The sequence below is a fragment of the Tasmannia lanceolata genome, unplaced genomic scaffold, assembly GCF_043159265.1.
Source record: "Tasmannia lanceolata isolate RefF3 unplaced genomic scaffold, GAP_Taslan_0.1 ptg000024l, whole genome shotgun sequence".
Classification (NCBI taxonomy): domain Eukaryota; kingdom Viridiplantae; phylum Streptophyta; class Magnoliopsida; order Canellales; family Winteraceae; genus Tasmannia; species Tasmannia lanceolata.
Genome location: NW_027518701.1, coordinates 1887 through 16084, shown reverse-complemented (window position 1 = coordinate 16084; position 14198 = coordinate 1887). Strand labels below are relative to the sequence as shown.

General features: G+C 38.4%; 1 protein-coding gene across 1 annotated transcript; it reads left to right on the top strand.

Annotated features, from left to right (window-relative positions):
• The first annotated feature begins 714 nt into the window (after nucleotides 1–714).
• On the top strand, nucleotides 715–12160 carry LOC143857332 (cyclase-associated protein 1-like). Its single transcript, XM_077367756.1, has 9 exons — nucleotides 715–1122; nucleotides 9871–10039; nucleotides 10133–10197; nucleotides 10635–10947; nucleotides 11042–11189; nucleotides 11329–11438; nucleotides 11592–11647; nucleotides 11745–11801; nucleotides 11996–12160. The coding sequence occupies exons 1-9, from the start codon at nucleotides 850–852 to the stop codon at nucleotides 12143–12145; spliced, it is 1341 nt and encodes a 446-aa protein (XP_077223871.1). The 5' UTR covers nucleotides 715–849; the 3' UTR covers nucleotides 12146–12160.
• Nucleotides 12161–14198: the final 2038 nt, after the last annotated feature.

Below are 14198 nucleotides of genomic sequence, written 5' to 3'. Positions count from 1 at the left end.
CAACTTAAATAGGCTGTCTCTGTAAATCATCTCCATAGGATGATCCTAAACCTCTAATAGGGATGCAACCTATTTACGATGTAGTCCAACAAATAAACGGTTTGGATCATTCTATAAAATGGGTCCCACAAATGAACGGTTTGGATCATCCTATAAAATGGGCCACACAAATGAACGGTTTGGGATCATCCTGGAAAATACTGGTATACGGGCTTACACCACGTAAAATCTCTCACTTAGGAAACTTATTTCCACCGTCCTCGTAGCATTTTCTCTTGCTCTATCTCCGATTTCGAATAGCTGGGACCAACTCTCTCACCTAGGGAGATGGTTTGTTCGCCCCACTGTACGATAATACACCCCTTTTAACGTGAATTGTAGGCAGTCTTTAACGCAAAATGACATTAGAGTGGGGCGCATTATCCTAAAGTGAAGCGAAAAAAATCATCGCCCCAGACTTTAACGCTTTTTCACTTTAACCCTTTTTGAGATAAAATCACATTACAAGCGGAGCGCATTATCCTAAAGTAGGGCGAAAAAATCATCTCCCAACTTTTATCCCCTTCTCATGAAATTTTGCTTCAAGGCCAAACCAAGTGAAACGCAACGGAGCAGATGCTTTCGATGATCGACACGTGTCCATCAAACGAACGAACTTATGTCCGTACATCTCGTTTAGTTGCAAAAGGATAGACGGTGAGAATCTTCCACCGAAAGCCTTTCTTTTCGCTTTTTCAGCATTTCCACCACAAAAACAAAACCTCCAAAAAAAAAAAAAACACAACAACAACAACAAAATCTCATATTTCAGATCTCACAGAGAGAGAGAGATTCTAGCAAACCCTAAAAATGGAGGAGAAACTGATAGAGAGACTCGAGGCTGCAGTTTCTCGCCTGGAAGTACTTTCCACCGGATTCCGGCCGGGGAGTTCGCCGGAAATTGTTTCTGATGCACCGGTGGATCCTTCAATCGTGGCCTATGAAGATCTGGTGGAGAAATTCTTCGCTAGGGTTTCTGCTTCCGCTCAGAAGATCGGTGGGAAAGTTCTGGAAGTAACGAAGATTATTGAAGAGGCGTTTTTTGTGCAGAAGGAATTACTTATTAGATCCAAGCAGTGCCAGGTGATTTTTCATTTGATTGCATTTTTGTGGAATTAGCAGATTTCTTGAATTTATATTCTTCTTTGAGAACTAGTAATTATCTGTTTGATTTGATTTGCTTACAATGTGTTATTGATGAATTTGAGTTTAGTTAATGGCACGAATCTAAGTTTAGTTATTGATAGAATGTTTGGATCTAATGGTTTTCAACGATCTGATTAAGGAATTGCTCGTGAAAAGTTTTAGCATTGGGAAAAAAAAAAGACTCCACGCGATTTTGTTAGTGTAGGAGACTTGTATTGATGTTATCTACAGATACGATTGCGAAATGAGCACCCAAACCATTTAGGCCCTGTTTGGATTGCAAGAAACTTATTTCTGACGGAATAAATTTTTTTATTTCATTGATTTGGAGGGAAGTGATATGATTATAGTTAGGGATTTGCTAGCGTCCATTGCAGAAGGCATTTCGTGGATGGTCTGTCAGCAGCCACAGAGGCTCACTTTTCAGCAGATTTTGTCTTCATTCACGAGGTGGGTGCTGTCAGATGCAACAGACCATCCGCGAAATGCCTTCTGCGATGGACGCTAGCAAATCCCTTACAGTTATTTTAAAGGGATAAAATCTTAAATGGAAGGTCCGTGAGTAAAAAATGAACATGGTTGGTTCAAGTCATCTTTATTCATGTGTTAAAAATGTAGGAACTTAAAGAAATAATTTTCCTTTCCAAACTTTTCTAGAAAATTCTTGTAATCCAAACAGGTCCTTAGGTAAGAGCAAATTCTCATTACTAAATGGGATACAAAGATGGAATCCAAAAACATTTAGGACTCATTGCTAAATGGGATGAAAGGGGATTTGTGATAAGCGTATAACGTCTCCATGATTCCTGTAATACACTCCGTCAAGTTGAAGTGAGGATCTTGAACGCCCAACTTAGAAAGTAAATTATGAAATTGATCATGCCTGAGGGGCCTTGGTGGAGATATTGGTAAGTTGGAGCTTGAAAGGGACGTAGGCCGTGGAAAGAACACTAGACTGTAGTCACTCCCATATAATGTGGCAATCGATATCAATGTGTTCGGTACGTTCATGAAATTCAAGATTAACATCAATGTGAAGAGCCGCTTGATTGTCACAAGACTCACAACACATCCGCATGGGAGATGAATGAGTGACACCAATGACGTGAAGAAGTGCTTGGAACCATACTGACTCGCAACTGGTAGAGGCCATGGATCGATATTCAGCCCCAATAGAAGATCTGAAGACTGCTGTTTGCTTCTTGGATTTCCAAGATAAGGGGTTGTTACCAAGGAGTGTATGGTAGCCTGTGATCGAGTCGGGCGCTCGGACAGGCTGCTCAATTGGAATCAGAAAAGACTGAAAGTTGTAATGAACTTGTTGCAGAAACAAAATTCCTTTCCCTGCATTGGATTTGAGATATCGAAGTATGTGCACGACAGCTTCTATGTGGGCTATATGAGACGTCCAATGAGCTGACAATATGAAGAGGGATCAACCAAAAGTTCCCTGGTATCTAGACTGAGGTGGATGGTTTGTTTCATAGGAAATGATACGGGTTTAGTTCCAAGTAGACCGGCTTCAGAGAGAATATCTAGGGTGTACTTGTGTTGGTTGATGAATTATGAATATTGTAAGCCCAATGGTTTCCACCTTGGCATTCCCATCTTATTTTGATGATTCCAATACACAAGTGATTTATGATCACTAATGTGTTTGATTGTCTAAGTTGTAGATCACATTGGTGCTAAGACAACATTGCTTGGATTGAGGCTAAGAAGATTTCATCGGACCACATCATGAAGGCCAAAGACATCGAAGTCCAAGACAAATGAAGACTTGAAGAATCCATTGAAGATCAAAGTCATATTTGAATGTATAAGATCCAATCTTAGTTTTAGATTTTAAGAGGCATAATTAAGTTAATCTCACACACCCTAAATGTATAAAAGATTGTCCTTGTGGTGTTCCAACAGTCTGGAACCCTCATAACAATCCTAACTTGGTGAAAAGTTGGAAGCCCAAAAACAAGAAGTGAAAATCTGCTTGACATAAGCTTCTCGGAACTCCGAGAGATTCCTCAGAGCTCCGAGAAATGGTCCAGTAACATTTTTCTCACTTCTGTTTGTATTCCCGGAACTCCGAGATTTTTTCTTGGAACTCCGAGAAATATTCTCGGAACTCCGAGAACACTATAATTGTCGGATTTTTAGCCGTTGGAAATTTTCCAGGAATTACCACAATGCCACTGACCGGTCATATTTTAGTTTTCCTATATATATGGGCATTCTAAACTTCAAGACCATCAATCCTGACACTCTTAAACTCCATTTGAACATCCAAAGAGTGAATCAAACTTGATTATGCCTCTCATGCTCTAAAGATTAGGATTTGGATCATAGGCTCAATTTGTACATCTTCTACAATTCTTGTAAATCCTTGTGAGGGATTGTTTTTTTGTTCTTTCTTTCTTACTCAAAGAACTTGTATTGGGCGAGTGTTCGGAGAAGCGTAGCCCACTCTCCGTGGTGAAGATTGCTACCAAGGTTAAAGGTAATCGAAATTGTAATCGGCACCGATCTTCGCCGAAGTTAAGAAGATCACATAGTGAAGCCATCAACGGGTTTGGTTGGTGGAGTGGAGTAGGCCTCGCGTTTTGAGGACCGAACCACTTTAAATCTCGGGTGCACTCTCTCTTGAACTCTAGCTCTTTATTTGCATTGCACCTTTAGATTTAACTTGTGTGCTTGAATTTCATTGTTGATCTCTTAATTTTCAATTTGGGTTAGAGTTTTTAAAAGGATTAAAACTTGCTAGAAACCTAATTAATATTCACTCCTCATAGTTGCCGTACTCGGGACCCCTCTTGGAATTTCACTTGGTATCAAAGCCTTGGCTCTTAAAAGATTTTCATTTCTTAAAATCTTTGGTAAATTTTCTTTAAAAATTTCAACAAGGGAAAGATCATAAGATTAAAGATCATAAGATCTTTGGCAACTTTCTAATTGTCAAATGGCGGATAGAAATGGAACCGGACTTCCGGAGGGCCATTCCACAACTAGACCTCCCTTCTTTAATGGGTCTAACTATGGACATTGGAAGACAAGGATGCGCATCTATCTTCTTTCGATAGATGTGGAACTTTGGCATATTGTTGAAAATGGATACATTTTGCCTTCCACACCATTTGAAGAATGGAATATGGTAGAAAAAAGGCATGCAAATTTAAATTACAAAGCTATAAATTCTTTGTTTTGCGCCTTATCTATGGAGGAGTTTAATCGAGTTGCTCTTTTTGATTCCGCCAAGATTATTTGGGATACACTTGCCGTTACCCAGGAGGGAACATCACAAGTTAAAGATTCCAAAATAAACTTGTTAAAGAGCAAATATGAAATGTTTAGAATGGATCAAAACGAAAGTATTTCCGATATGTATACCCGATTTTCTAAAATTTCTAATGAATTAGCAAATCTTGGTAAATCTTATCCTACTGATGAGCTTGTGAGTAAATTGCTTAGGTCACTTCCTCCTTATTGGGACCCAAAAGTCACAGCCATCCAAGAATCAAAGAATCTCAAGACGCTAACCATGGAGGAGCTTGTAGGATCTCTTATCCTCATGAGATGCTCCTCACTAGCCGTCAAGAAGAGAAAAAGCCGAAAGAGAAAGAAAGAGAAAGTCGATCTCTAGCTCTAAAGGCCTACAAGACGGACTCATCATCAAGTGATGCGGATAGCGATGAAGAAGAAGCTTTAAGAAAATTTAAAAGCTTATGGAGAAAGAAACATAAAAAGGATAAAAAGAAGAAGAAAGAAGAAAGTGAAGTTGAGGGAGCTTTAAGATGCTACAATTGCAAGAAAATTGGACACAAAAGACCGGATTGTCCACTTCTCAAGTCGTCTTCCTCAAAGTACAAGGGAAAGAAGGATTGGAAGAAGCATAAGGCTCTTGCCGCCGGATGGGATGTTACTAGCACCTCGGGAAAGAGCTCAAGTGAAGGGGAAGAAAATAAAGATGACCTTTGCCTCATGGCACTCTCCCATGAAGATGAGGCAAATTCTAACCCCTCTTGTTATTCATCTAGTAGTGATAGTGAAAAAATATCATATGATGAATTGTGCTCAACCTTGCACTCTCAAATTTCTAAAAATAAAGTTCAAAAGAAATCCATTTCAAAATTACAAAATGAACTTGACTTTTTGAAAAATGAATCATCTTCTTCCATATCAAAATCTCAAGCTCAACTTGAACATTTTAAACTTGAGATTGAAACCCTTAAGGGTATTTTGGATGAGAAAACTTGCCGATTAGCACAATTTCTAAATATGGCAAGCTCTTCCAAATCTTATGAAGATGAATTTAATGATTCTTTAAATCAAATAACACATCTTCATAATGAAAATGAAAGATTAAGATTATGTCTCCATGGATTCCTAAATGGAGATAAAATAATTGACATAATCTTAAAGAAAGCTAGTCATAAACCTAATCATGCTTTTTATGATAGAACTAGCTTATCTAACCCTCATGTTAGATGCCATTATTGTGAAATAAATGGTCATTACCAATTCCAATGTGCATCTAAGATTAGGGATTGTGGTGGAACCAAGAAATCTTGGGTTCCCAAAGCCCCCATATGATCATCTTCATATGTGCTTAGATTAGGGGTATTTGCTTAATCTTGAATATCTTTTTATGGTTAGTTTATTACCCCCTCTAGTATTGAATTTGTTTTTCAAATAGGGGGAGTTCTAGGTTTGTCTTTTTCCTTGAAAAATAGGGAGTTTTAAATTGCATATTCATCCATTTGTTTCTCTTTTACCCCAATCTTTTTTATTGATGCCAAAGGGGGAGAGAATTCTAGTGTAAGGAAAATATGTATGCTGTTATTGCCTTATTGGAAAATCTCTTGTGCTTGTCATCATCAAAAAGGGGGAGATTGTAAGCCCAATGGTTTCCACCTTGGCATTCCCATCTTATTTTGATGATTCCAATACACAAGTGATTTATGATCACTAATGTGTTTGATTGTCTAAGTTGTAGATCACATTGGTGCTAAGACAACATTGCTTGGATTGAGGCCAAGAAAATCTCATTGGACCACATCATGAAGGCCAAAGACATCGAAGTCCAAGACAAATGAAGACTTGAAGAATCCATTGAAGATCAAAGTCATATTTGAATGTATAAGATCCAATCTTAGTTTTAGATTTTAAGAGGCATAATTAAGTTAATCTCACACACCCAAAATGTATAAAAGATTGTCCTTGTGGTGTTCCAACAATGTGGAACCCTCATAACAATCCTAACTTGGTGTAAAGTTGGAAGCCCAAAAACAAGAAGTGAAAATCTGCTTGACATAGGCTTCTCGAAACTCCGAGAGAATTCTCGGAGCTCCGAGCTCGGAACTCCGAGAGATTCCTCGGAGCTCCGAGAAATGGTCCAGTAACATTTTTCTCACTTCTGTTTGTATTCCCGAAACTCCGAGATTTTTTCTCGGAACTCCGAGAAATATTCTCAGAACTCCGAGAACACTATAACGGTCGGATTTTTAGCCGTTGGGAATTTTCCAGGAATTACCACAATGCCATTGAACGGTCATATTTTGGTTTTTCTATATATATGGGCATTCTAAACTTCAAGACCATCAATCCTAACACTCTTAAACTTCATTTGAACATCCAAAGAGTGAATCAAACTTGATTATGCCTCTCATGCTCTAAAGATTAGGATTTGGATCATAGGCTCAATTTGTACATCTTCTACAATTCTTGTAATCCCTCGTGAGGGATTGTTTTTTTGTTCTTTCTTTCTTACTCAAAGAACTTGTATTGGGCGAGTGTTCGGAGAAGCGTAGCCCACTCTCCGTGGTGAAGATTGCCACCAAGGTTAAAGGTAATCGGAATTGTAATCGGCACCGATCTTCGCCGAAGTTAAGAAAATCACATAGTGAAGCCATCAATAGGTTTGGTTGGTGGAGTGGAGTAGGCCTCGCGTTTTGAGGACCGAACCACTTTAAATCTCGGGTGCACTCTCTCTTGAACTCTAGCTCTTTATTTGCATTGCACCTTTAGATTTAACTTGTGTGCTTGAATTTCATTGTTGATCTCTTAATTTCCAATTTGGGTTTGAGTTTTTAAAAGGATTAAAACTTGCTAGAAACCTAATTAATATTCACTCCTCATAGTTGCCGTACTCGGGACCCCCCTTGGAATTTCAAATATGCCCCCATTGCTGCTTGCAACTTCTATGCCAAGGAAATACTTTGGGTATGCCTAAATCCTTGATCTGAAACCAAAGTTGAAGAAAAGATTTAATGCTTTGTATAGATGAAGGATCATTTCCAGTGATGATGATGTCATCGGCGTAGACAAGGTTTACAGTATAGGTAGAATCTGTAGACTTGGTGAAGAGAGTAATCGGCAAGTTATTCGTGGAAATCTGCAGCTTTAAAGGTGTGTGACAAAGTGGAGAGCCAATTGCGGGAGTCTTGTTTGAGTCCATAAAAGGGATTTGTGAAGTTGACATACGTGCTCTCCCCTATCAGCTAAATCCCAGAGGTAACCTCATATATACTTGTGTAAAGCTCTCTGCAAGAAGGCATTGTTGGCATCTAATTGATGTAGATGCCAGCCTCAAATAGTTGATATTGGAAGAAGACAACGTTTCGTTACCAATTTGGCAATAGGGGCAAACGTGTCTGTATAGTCTAATCCTTTTAGTTGAGTACAAGGCTTTAAATTTCAGTTTCAGCCGGCAGGGAAACGAAAACATTTCGGTTTCGGTTGAAATTTTGGTGGAAATCATGTAAAATCACATAAATGTATGAAAATATATGCAAATGATGAAATTTTAAGATGCAACTTTGGGAAATGCTAGAGGAAGCATGAATACATACCTAGAACTATCACATGCAGTGTTTCAAAATGCGGATGTGAGTCAAACGCGGCCCATGAAAATCCTAGTCGACTCGGCACGATGCGGTTGAGTACTCGGGTGACATAATCATAATTCGGGAGAGTAAAAGGTGTTTTTATTGACTCTATAGGGCAAAACACGGAACACGGTCAAGCTAAAATGGAGCCGACTCGGGGGAGTCCACGATGACTCAGGGGAGTTTTAAAACTATGATCATATGAGCAAGAAAGCCATCAACAATGGCTTAGTCACATCGAACACCTAGTGACACATGTTGTCGCACAATTTAACCTCTGTTAATATCAGGTAAGGGATCCATGGTCAGTGTTTGAGAACATTTCCCATTGAAACTCTCTGAAAGCCTTAATAGAAACTGATCTACACACACCTGTTGTTGGGTATTGTTGAGGGTGTGTTGTGCACCGCATGTGTAATTAAAAATAAAGTTATAGGAGTGCTCATTCCAGAGGACCTTCAAACACATGTAGTATATAGCTAGGGTCCGAGTTCCCTATTGGATAGTGGAAATGGCCCGGTTAAGGTGGAAGATCCTAGTTTCGTTGCTTCGTGAAAAATTCTCTTGTAATTCCTCCCAAACAGATTGGGCATAGATCATACTATCCGCCAATGTTCAAGTTAGAACATTGAGGATCCATGGTCAAACTATGAAGTTGTACCTTTTCAAGCCTGGACATTGGAGTCTGGAGAATTTGGCCCAAGCCTTGGCATCGAAGTCTGGAGAATTCTGCTTGGTTAAAGACCCATCCACAAAACCCATTTTGTTTTTCGCATAAAATGCAACTATGCCAAGTAGGATAGTTATCACCGTTCGAAGGAATTGAGACAAGGATTGTACTTGGATTATCTGAATGGTGCAGATAATATGGGGAAAACGGATCAATGGCTGTGAAGGTTCCAACAGTGGTGACATTGGTGAAACAAAATGCATTCTCAGTAGCAGTGACAGGCTGTTGGTTGGCATGAGAGACAGATGAATCGCTTGCCATAGGAATGATGTAAATGGTTGATTGGATGAGCAGGAAAATAACCCATAGAAGCAGGTTTCTGCAAATGTGAACAGCAACATGAGGAGAAGGCATAGGGTGGTTTAGCTCTGATACCATGAAATGTTTTGCCTTTAGGAAGAAAGACTCCACACAACTATTTTAGTTTGGGAGATTTATGTTGACACTATATACAGAAATGATTACAAAAGCAGGCCCAAACCATTTAGGTAATAGCAAATCACGCCTCATTAATCATCAAAAAAAAAAAAAAAATCACTCCTCATTCCTAAATGAGATACAAAGATGGAATCCAAAACATTTAGGACTCATTCCTAAATGGGATGACAGAGAGATTGCGCTAAGAGAAAATCATGTGTCCATGATTCCCGCAATAGTTCTGTCATTGAATCATGAGCTTATCTTCTTTTTAATTGATTTTAATACTTATTGTTGATTATTTAACATTGTCACCCCATCTGTAAAATTTGTGTCCTTTTATTAGATTTAAGCAATGAAAATCCATCAATTCCGAACTGTAAGGGTCAAAGTAGCCATTTTATTTCCAATCTCTTCATGATAGAATCTTTCTTTAGATGCTGAATGATATATAGAGTGCTCTGTCATACGAATTTTCAGTTTGAATCATATCTGCACATTTTTCCATCAGAACTGAAAAATAGAATTTTTTTATATGTTCTTCTATCAATAGGAATTGTAATCATGTGAAGTTCTAGGTTTTCAGATGTTTTTACAATCTGTTTTGGACTTTGAATTCTATTTGTGAAATTTGATCTTGGATTATGCTCAATGCTGCAGAAACCAGACATTACGGGTTTGGCAGAATTTCTGAAGCCGCTTAATGATGTGATCGTGAAAGCAAATGCCATGACAGAAGGAAGAAGATCTGATTTCTTTAACCACTTTAAGGCTGCTGCTGACAGTCTCACTGCTTTGGCCTGGCTTGCCTTCTTAGGCAAAGATTGCGGTGGGCAAATTCTCTGGTTTGAACTTTTATAGAGAAACCCTTTCATTTCTAAACATCTTTATTTATGTACGGATTTCCTTGTTTCTCTTCAAGGTATGAGCTTCCCAACTGCACATGTGGAAGAAAGTTGGCAAATGGCCGAATTCTATAACAACAAGGTATGCCAACAAATTCCCAGCCATTAAATTTGGTGTTTTGTATTCCATTGTGTGCACAGAACACTTCCTTTTCTGTTAAAGACAAAAGATGAAAGCAAAATCTGTGATAGAACCAAGTTGCATGTACAGTATATACTCAACGCATTTCTATTAATCGTATGTCTGCTATAATTTTATATACTCAATGTTCTAATGATATATTGTATATTTGTAGGCATGCTAGTGTGTGGATCTGTTTGGTTGCCCATGTTGTTTCTCTTTTTGTCATCACCATGTGTCCATGAAAAGTTACAAAGATGATTTCTCATTCCGCGTTGCTGACATATTCCTGTCATTTTGAAATGTCTATCCGCCTCTTTTTATCTTACCCCCTGGAAAAGAATCAATGAAAACATGGAGTAATTATCGGAAATGAATTTTTTGTATGTCAAATCCAGGTTCTCATAGAGTATAAAAACAAAGACCAAGATCATGTAGAGTGGGCAAAAGCTTTGAAGGAGCTTTATATGCCGGGCTTGAGGGAATACGTTAAGAGTTACTATCCTTTGGGTCTTGTATGGGGTCCTACTGGAAAAGTGACCAACTCCACTCCTAAACCTGCTCCATCTAAAGCTCCCTCTTCCAGTCCGCCTGCCCCTCCACCTCCTCCACCGGCGTCTCTTCTAAGTGCTGATACACCATCATCACGGCCAAAGGAAGGGATGGCTGCTGTCTTTCAAGAAATCGGGTCAGGGAAGCCTGTGACTGCAGGTATGCCATGCAAGGATGTAAGAAACAAATGGATTTCATGTCTTCTTTTAGTTTATAGACTGTGGTTAATTATATTTGAAGCCTCACATGACAGGTTTGAGAAAGGTGACAAATGATATGAAAACAAAGAATCGTGCTGATAGAACGGGTGTGGTTGGTATAAGTGAAAAGGAAGCCCGAGGCGCTTCACCTTCCTTTTCTAAAGCAGGCCCTCCAAAATTGGAGCTTCAGATGGGTCGCAAGTGAGCTTTCTGTACATTAGTGTTCAAAAAATTTAGTGTCTTAGGCTATTTGCATGGAATCTCCCTACGTCTGCATGTTTTTATTTGATATGGATGTGTATTTATTCGACCTCGATTCTGGCTATATATTGTTTGACAGATGGGTGGTTGAGAATCAGATTGGAAGAAAGAACTTGGTCATCGACGACTGTGATTCAAAACAGTCTGTTTACATTTTTGGATGCAAAGATTCTGTTTTGCAGATTAAAGGTATTTTTCTAGTTTCCTCTTTCTTGTCCATTTGTTATTCTGTTTTGGATGTACTTAATAAAATTTGGGCATCATATTTAGATTAACACATCTCTCTTCTGCTCTTAAAACAAAAAGTGCAAACAAAGTTTATGTTTCTCTCTTAAACCGCAGGGAAAGTGAACAACATCACAATTGATAAATGCAGCAAGATGGGAATTGTATTTATGGTCGGTAAAGAAGCATGCACAACCACAAATTAGCTAATTAGTTTGTAATTAATGTGACAAATGAATTAATTTTCATATCTTGATTCTTGACAAACAGGATGTTGTGGCAGCTTGTGAGATTGTTAACAGCAATGGGGTTGAGGTGCAATGCCAGGTACACCCCTTTTTCTGAGTCTTGAAGAGGCTATAAAGAACCTCTTGAAGTACCTGGTATAGAGTGGGTTTAGTTTTTGCTTGGAGAGAATATATGGCTCAAAATTTAGGAGTAAACAATAGTGGAAAATGTTGTTGGAATTGGTTTGTCTTGCTGGAAATAGTTGCTGATTGTCTCTTGTGACTGTTTTGTAGGGTTCTGCACCGACAATTTTAGTAGACAACACAGCAGGTTGCCAACTGTATCTGAGTAAAGATTCTTTACAAGCCTCTATCACAACAGCTAAATCGAGTGAAATTAATGTGCTAGTTCCTGCTACAGGCCCTGATGGGGATTGGGTATGAATTCCATCCAGACATTTTTATTCATCCAAGTTTGTCTTATTTGTAGATAAGTTAAAATTGGTCTTTCTTTTATTTGCTATAGTGACTCTTAGCAAAGGCCCTAACATATAGTGGTGCGGCAGAAATATAATAAACAAAAGTTTCAACTTAAATTTAAACCTAAAACAAAACCATGGGGATGCAGGATATGGTGCTTCCTCAAAGAAAACAATGGTGGAAAGGGTAAAACTTCTTTTCTAAACTTAAAATTTGTAATTAAAATTTGGTGGAACAAAGGACATCGTGTCTGCTTTTGCGTTACCACCTGTGTCCTTTGGCATTAATGGAAGCTATCGCAGACTCTGTCAAACAACTTTTCTTTTTCAGGCGTGTTGAATAAAGACTGTCGTCCTCTTTATCCGTTTGTAACATGTATAAGCTAAGTATTGTCGGAACCACCTTTGTATGACGATAGTGGCTGTAGTATGCTGGTGGAATTTCATGCTCTCTATAGAAGGTACCCGCAATGCCTCGAACTCCTGACTCTTAGCAGTCCATGGAGTCTCCAAGGCTAGATGATGTGCATTGAAATCTTGGCGAGTACGATCCATGTGATCCCAGTGGGATTACAACCATTCAAATTTTAAGCTTTTCAACAACTCAACTATTCGTTCGGGTTCCATCGGACTCAAGTAGTAATCAAGATTCAAGACCACTATGTGTGGGCATAAAATGGGAAAACCAATAATGGAATGAACACTGAAAGAATGAATGGAACTGAGACCGAAAACCTTAGATTCTAATACCAAAGCCGACGTAGGACAGATCACACTTCTAGAAACTGGAACGAGGGTGACATATTATTAAGTTTTGGATATCTAGGAATCTAGGAATATTAAAAGAGTAAAAACAAAAGTGCAATAAATCTGGACAACATGCATCTTCTATGATTTGGCCATGAAAATATGATTAAACAATAGATATATTGAGAATCTTGAGAGCCTCTATCAGTAAATTTAATTATATAATCAATCTACAAATAAAACATGCAAGTAACAAGAATATCAAAGTCACAATTCTCACAATTCAGAAATTAGAGCAACCCCACAAAGAATCTATTTCAATCTCACGTGAAAAATCTCGCAGGGTCTCAAAACAATAGCAATATGCCATGAGGAAGATTTTGGATCTCAAAGAGGGCTTTTGGTTAAGTTTAGAGGTGTGTGGGCACATGCCTGGAAGGTGCAAGCATATGCCAAGAAGGGCAGGCAATGGTTTTTGGCAAGACTAAGGGGCGCAAGGATTAGAATATTATGCAGAGATCAATAACTAAAAATAAAGAGTGTTAGAGCATGAAATTATAGTGAAAGGTTAGACATGGAATCACTCCAAATATTGCCTAGGTATCACACGCACGCAGGCTTTTATGACTTTGCACCCTAAAGAAGAAATTGTTCTAGAAGTCCACTAGCAGTCTCAATGTATTGCACTAAATGAACCCTATGCGTCACACTAAGGGGTCAAAGCCTTGCACCTTGGGAAGTAGACTTCACACCTATGATTTGCAAGAGTGCAAGAAAAAACTGATTTTCATTCATTCATAGCATCCATGGCTCTGTGGCTTACAATATATATAAGAAAAGAAGAGAACTAGAAAGTTTTAAAACCCCAAAAAAACTAATACTTTTGGACTAAGATACCCTATAATTACTTGAAGACTCTCTTCCCACTTAAAATTTTTGTAATACATGTGTGGATTCTATTCAAAACAATCATATCTTTGAACTTGTAAGATTTCGATGGGAAAAGACTACCACTCTAAAAAGACTTAAATAATATTCTAAAAATCAAATAAGCTCTATTAACATCAACGACGTGCCTCATCTTCTTAACATTCTAAAAAAACATCAACAATGTGCCTCGTCTTCTTGACTCCTTTATTCTTCATGGCATCTAGACTGGATCCCATAAGAATGCCAGCTACTTGATCATTGGATCAAACATAAGGGATTTTAATCACTTTTGCTTCCACCTTTTCTTTGATGAAGTGACAGTCAATTTTTATGTGCGTGGT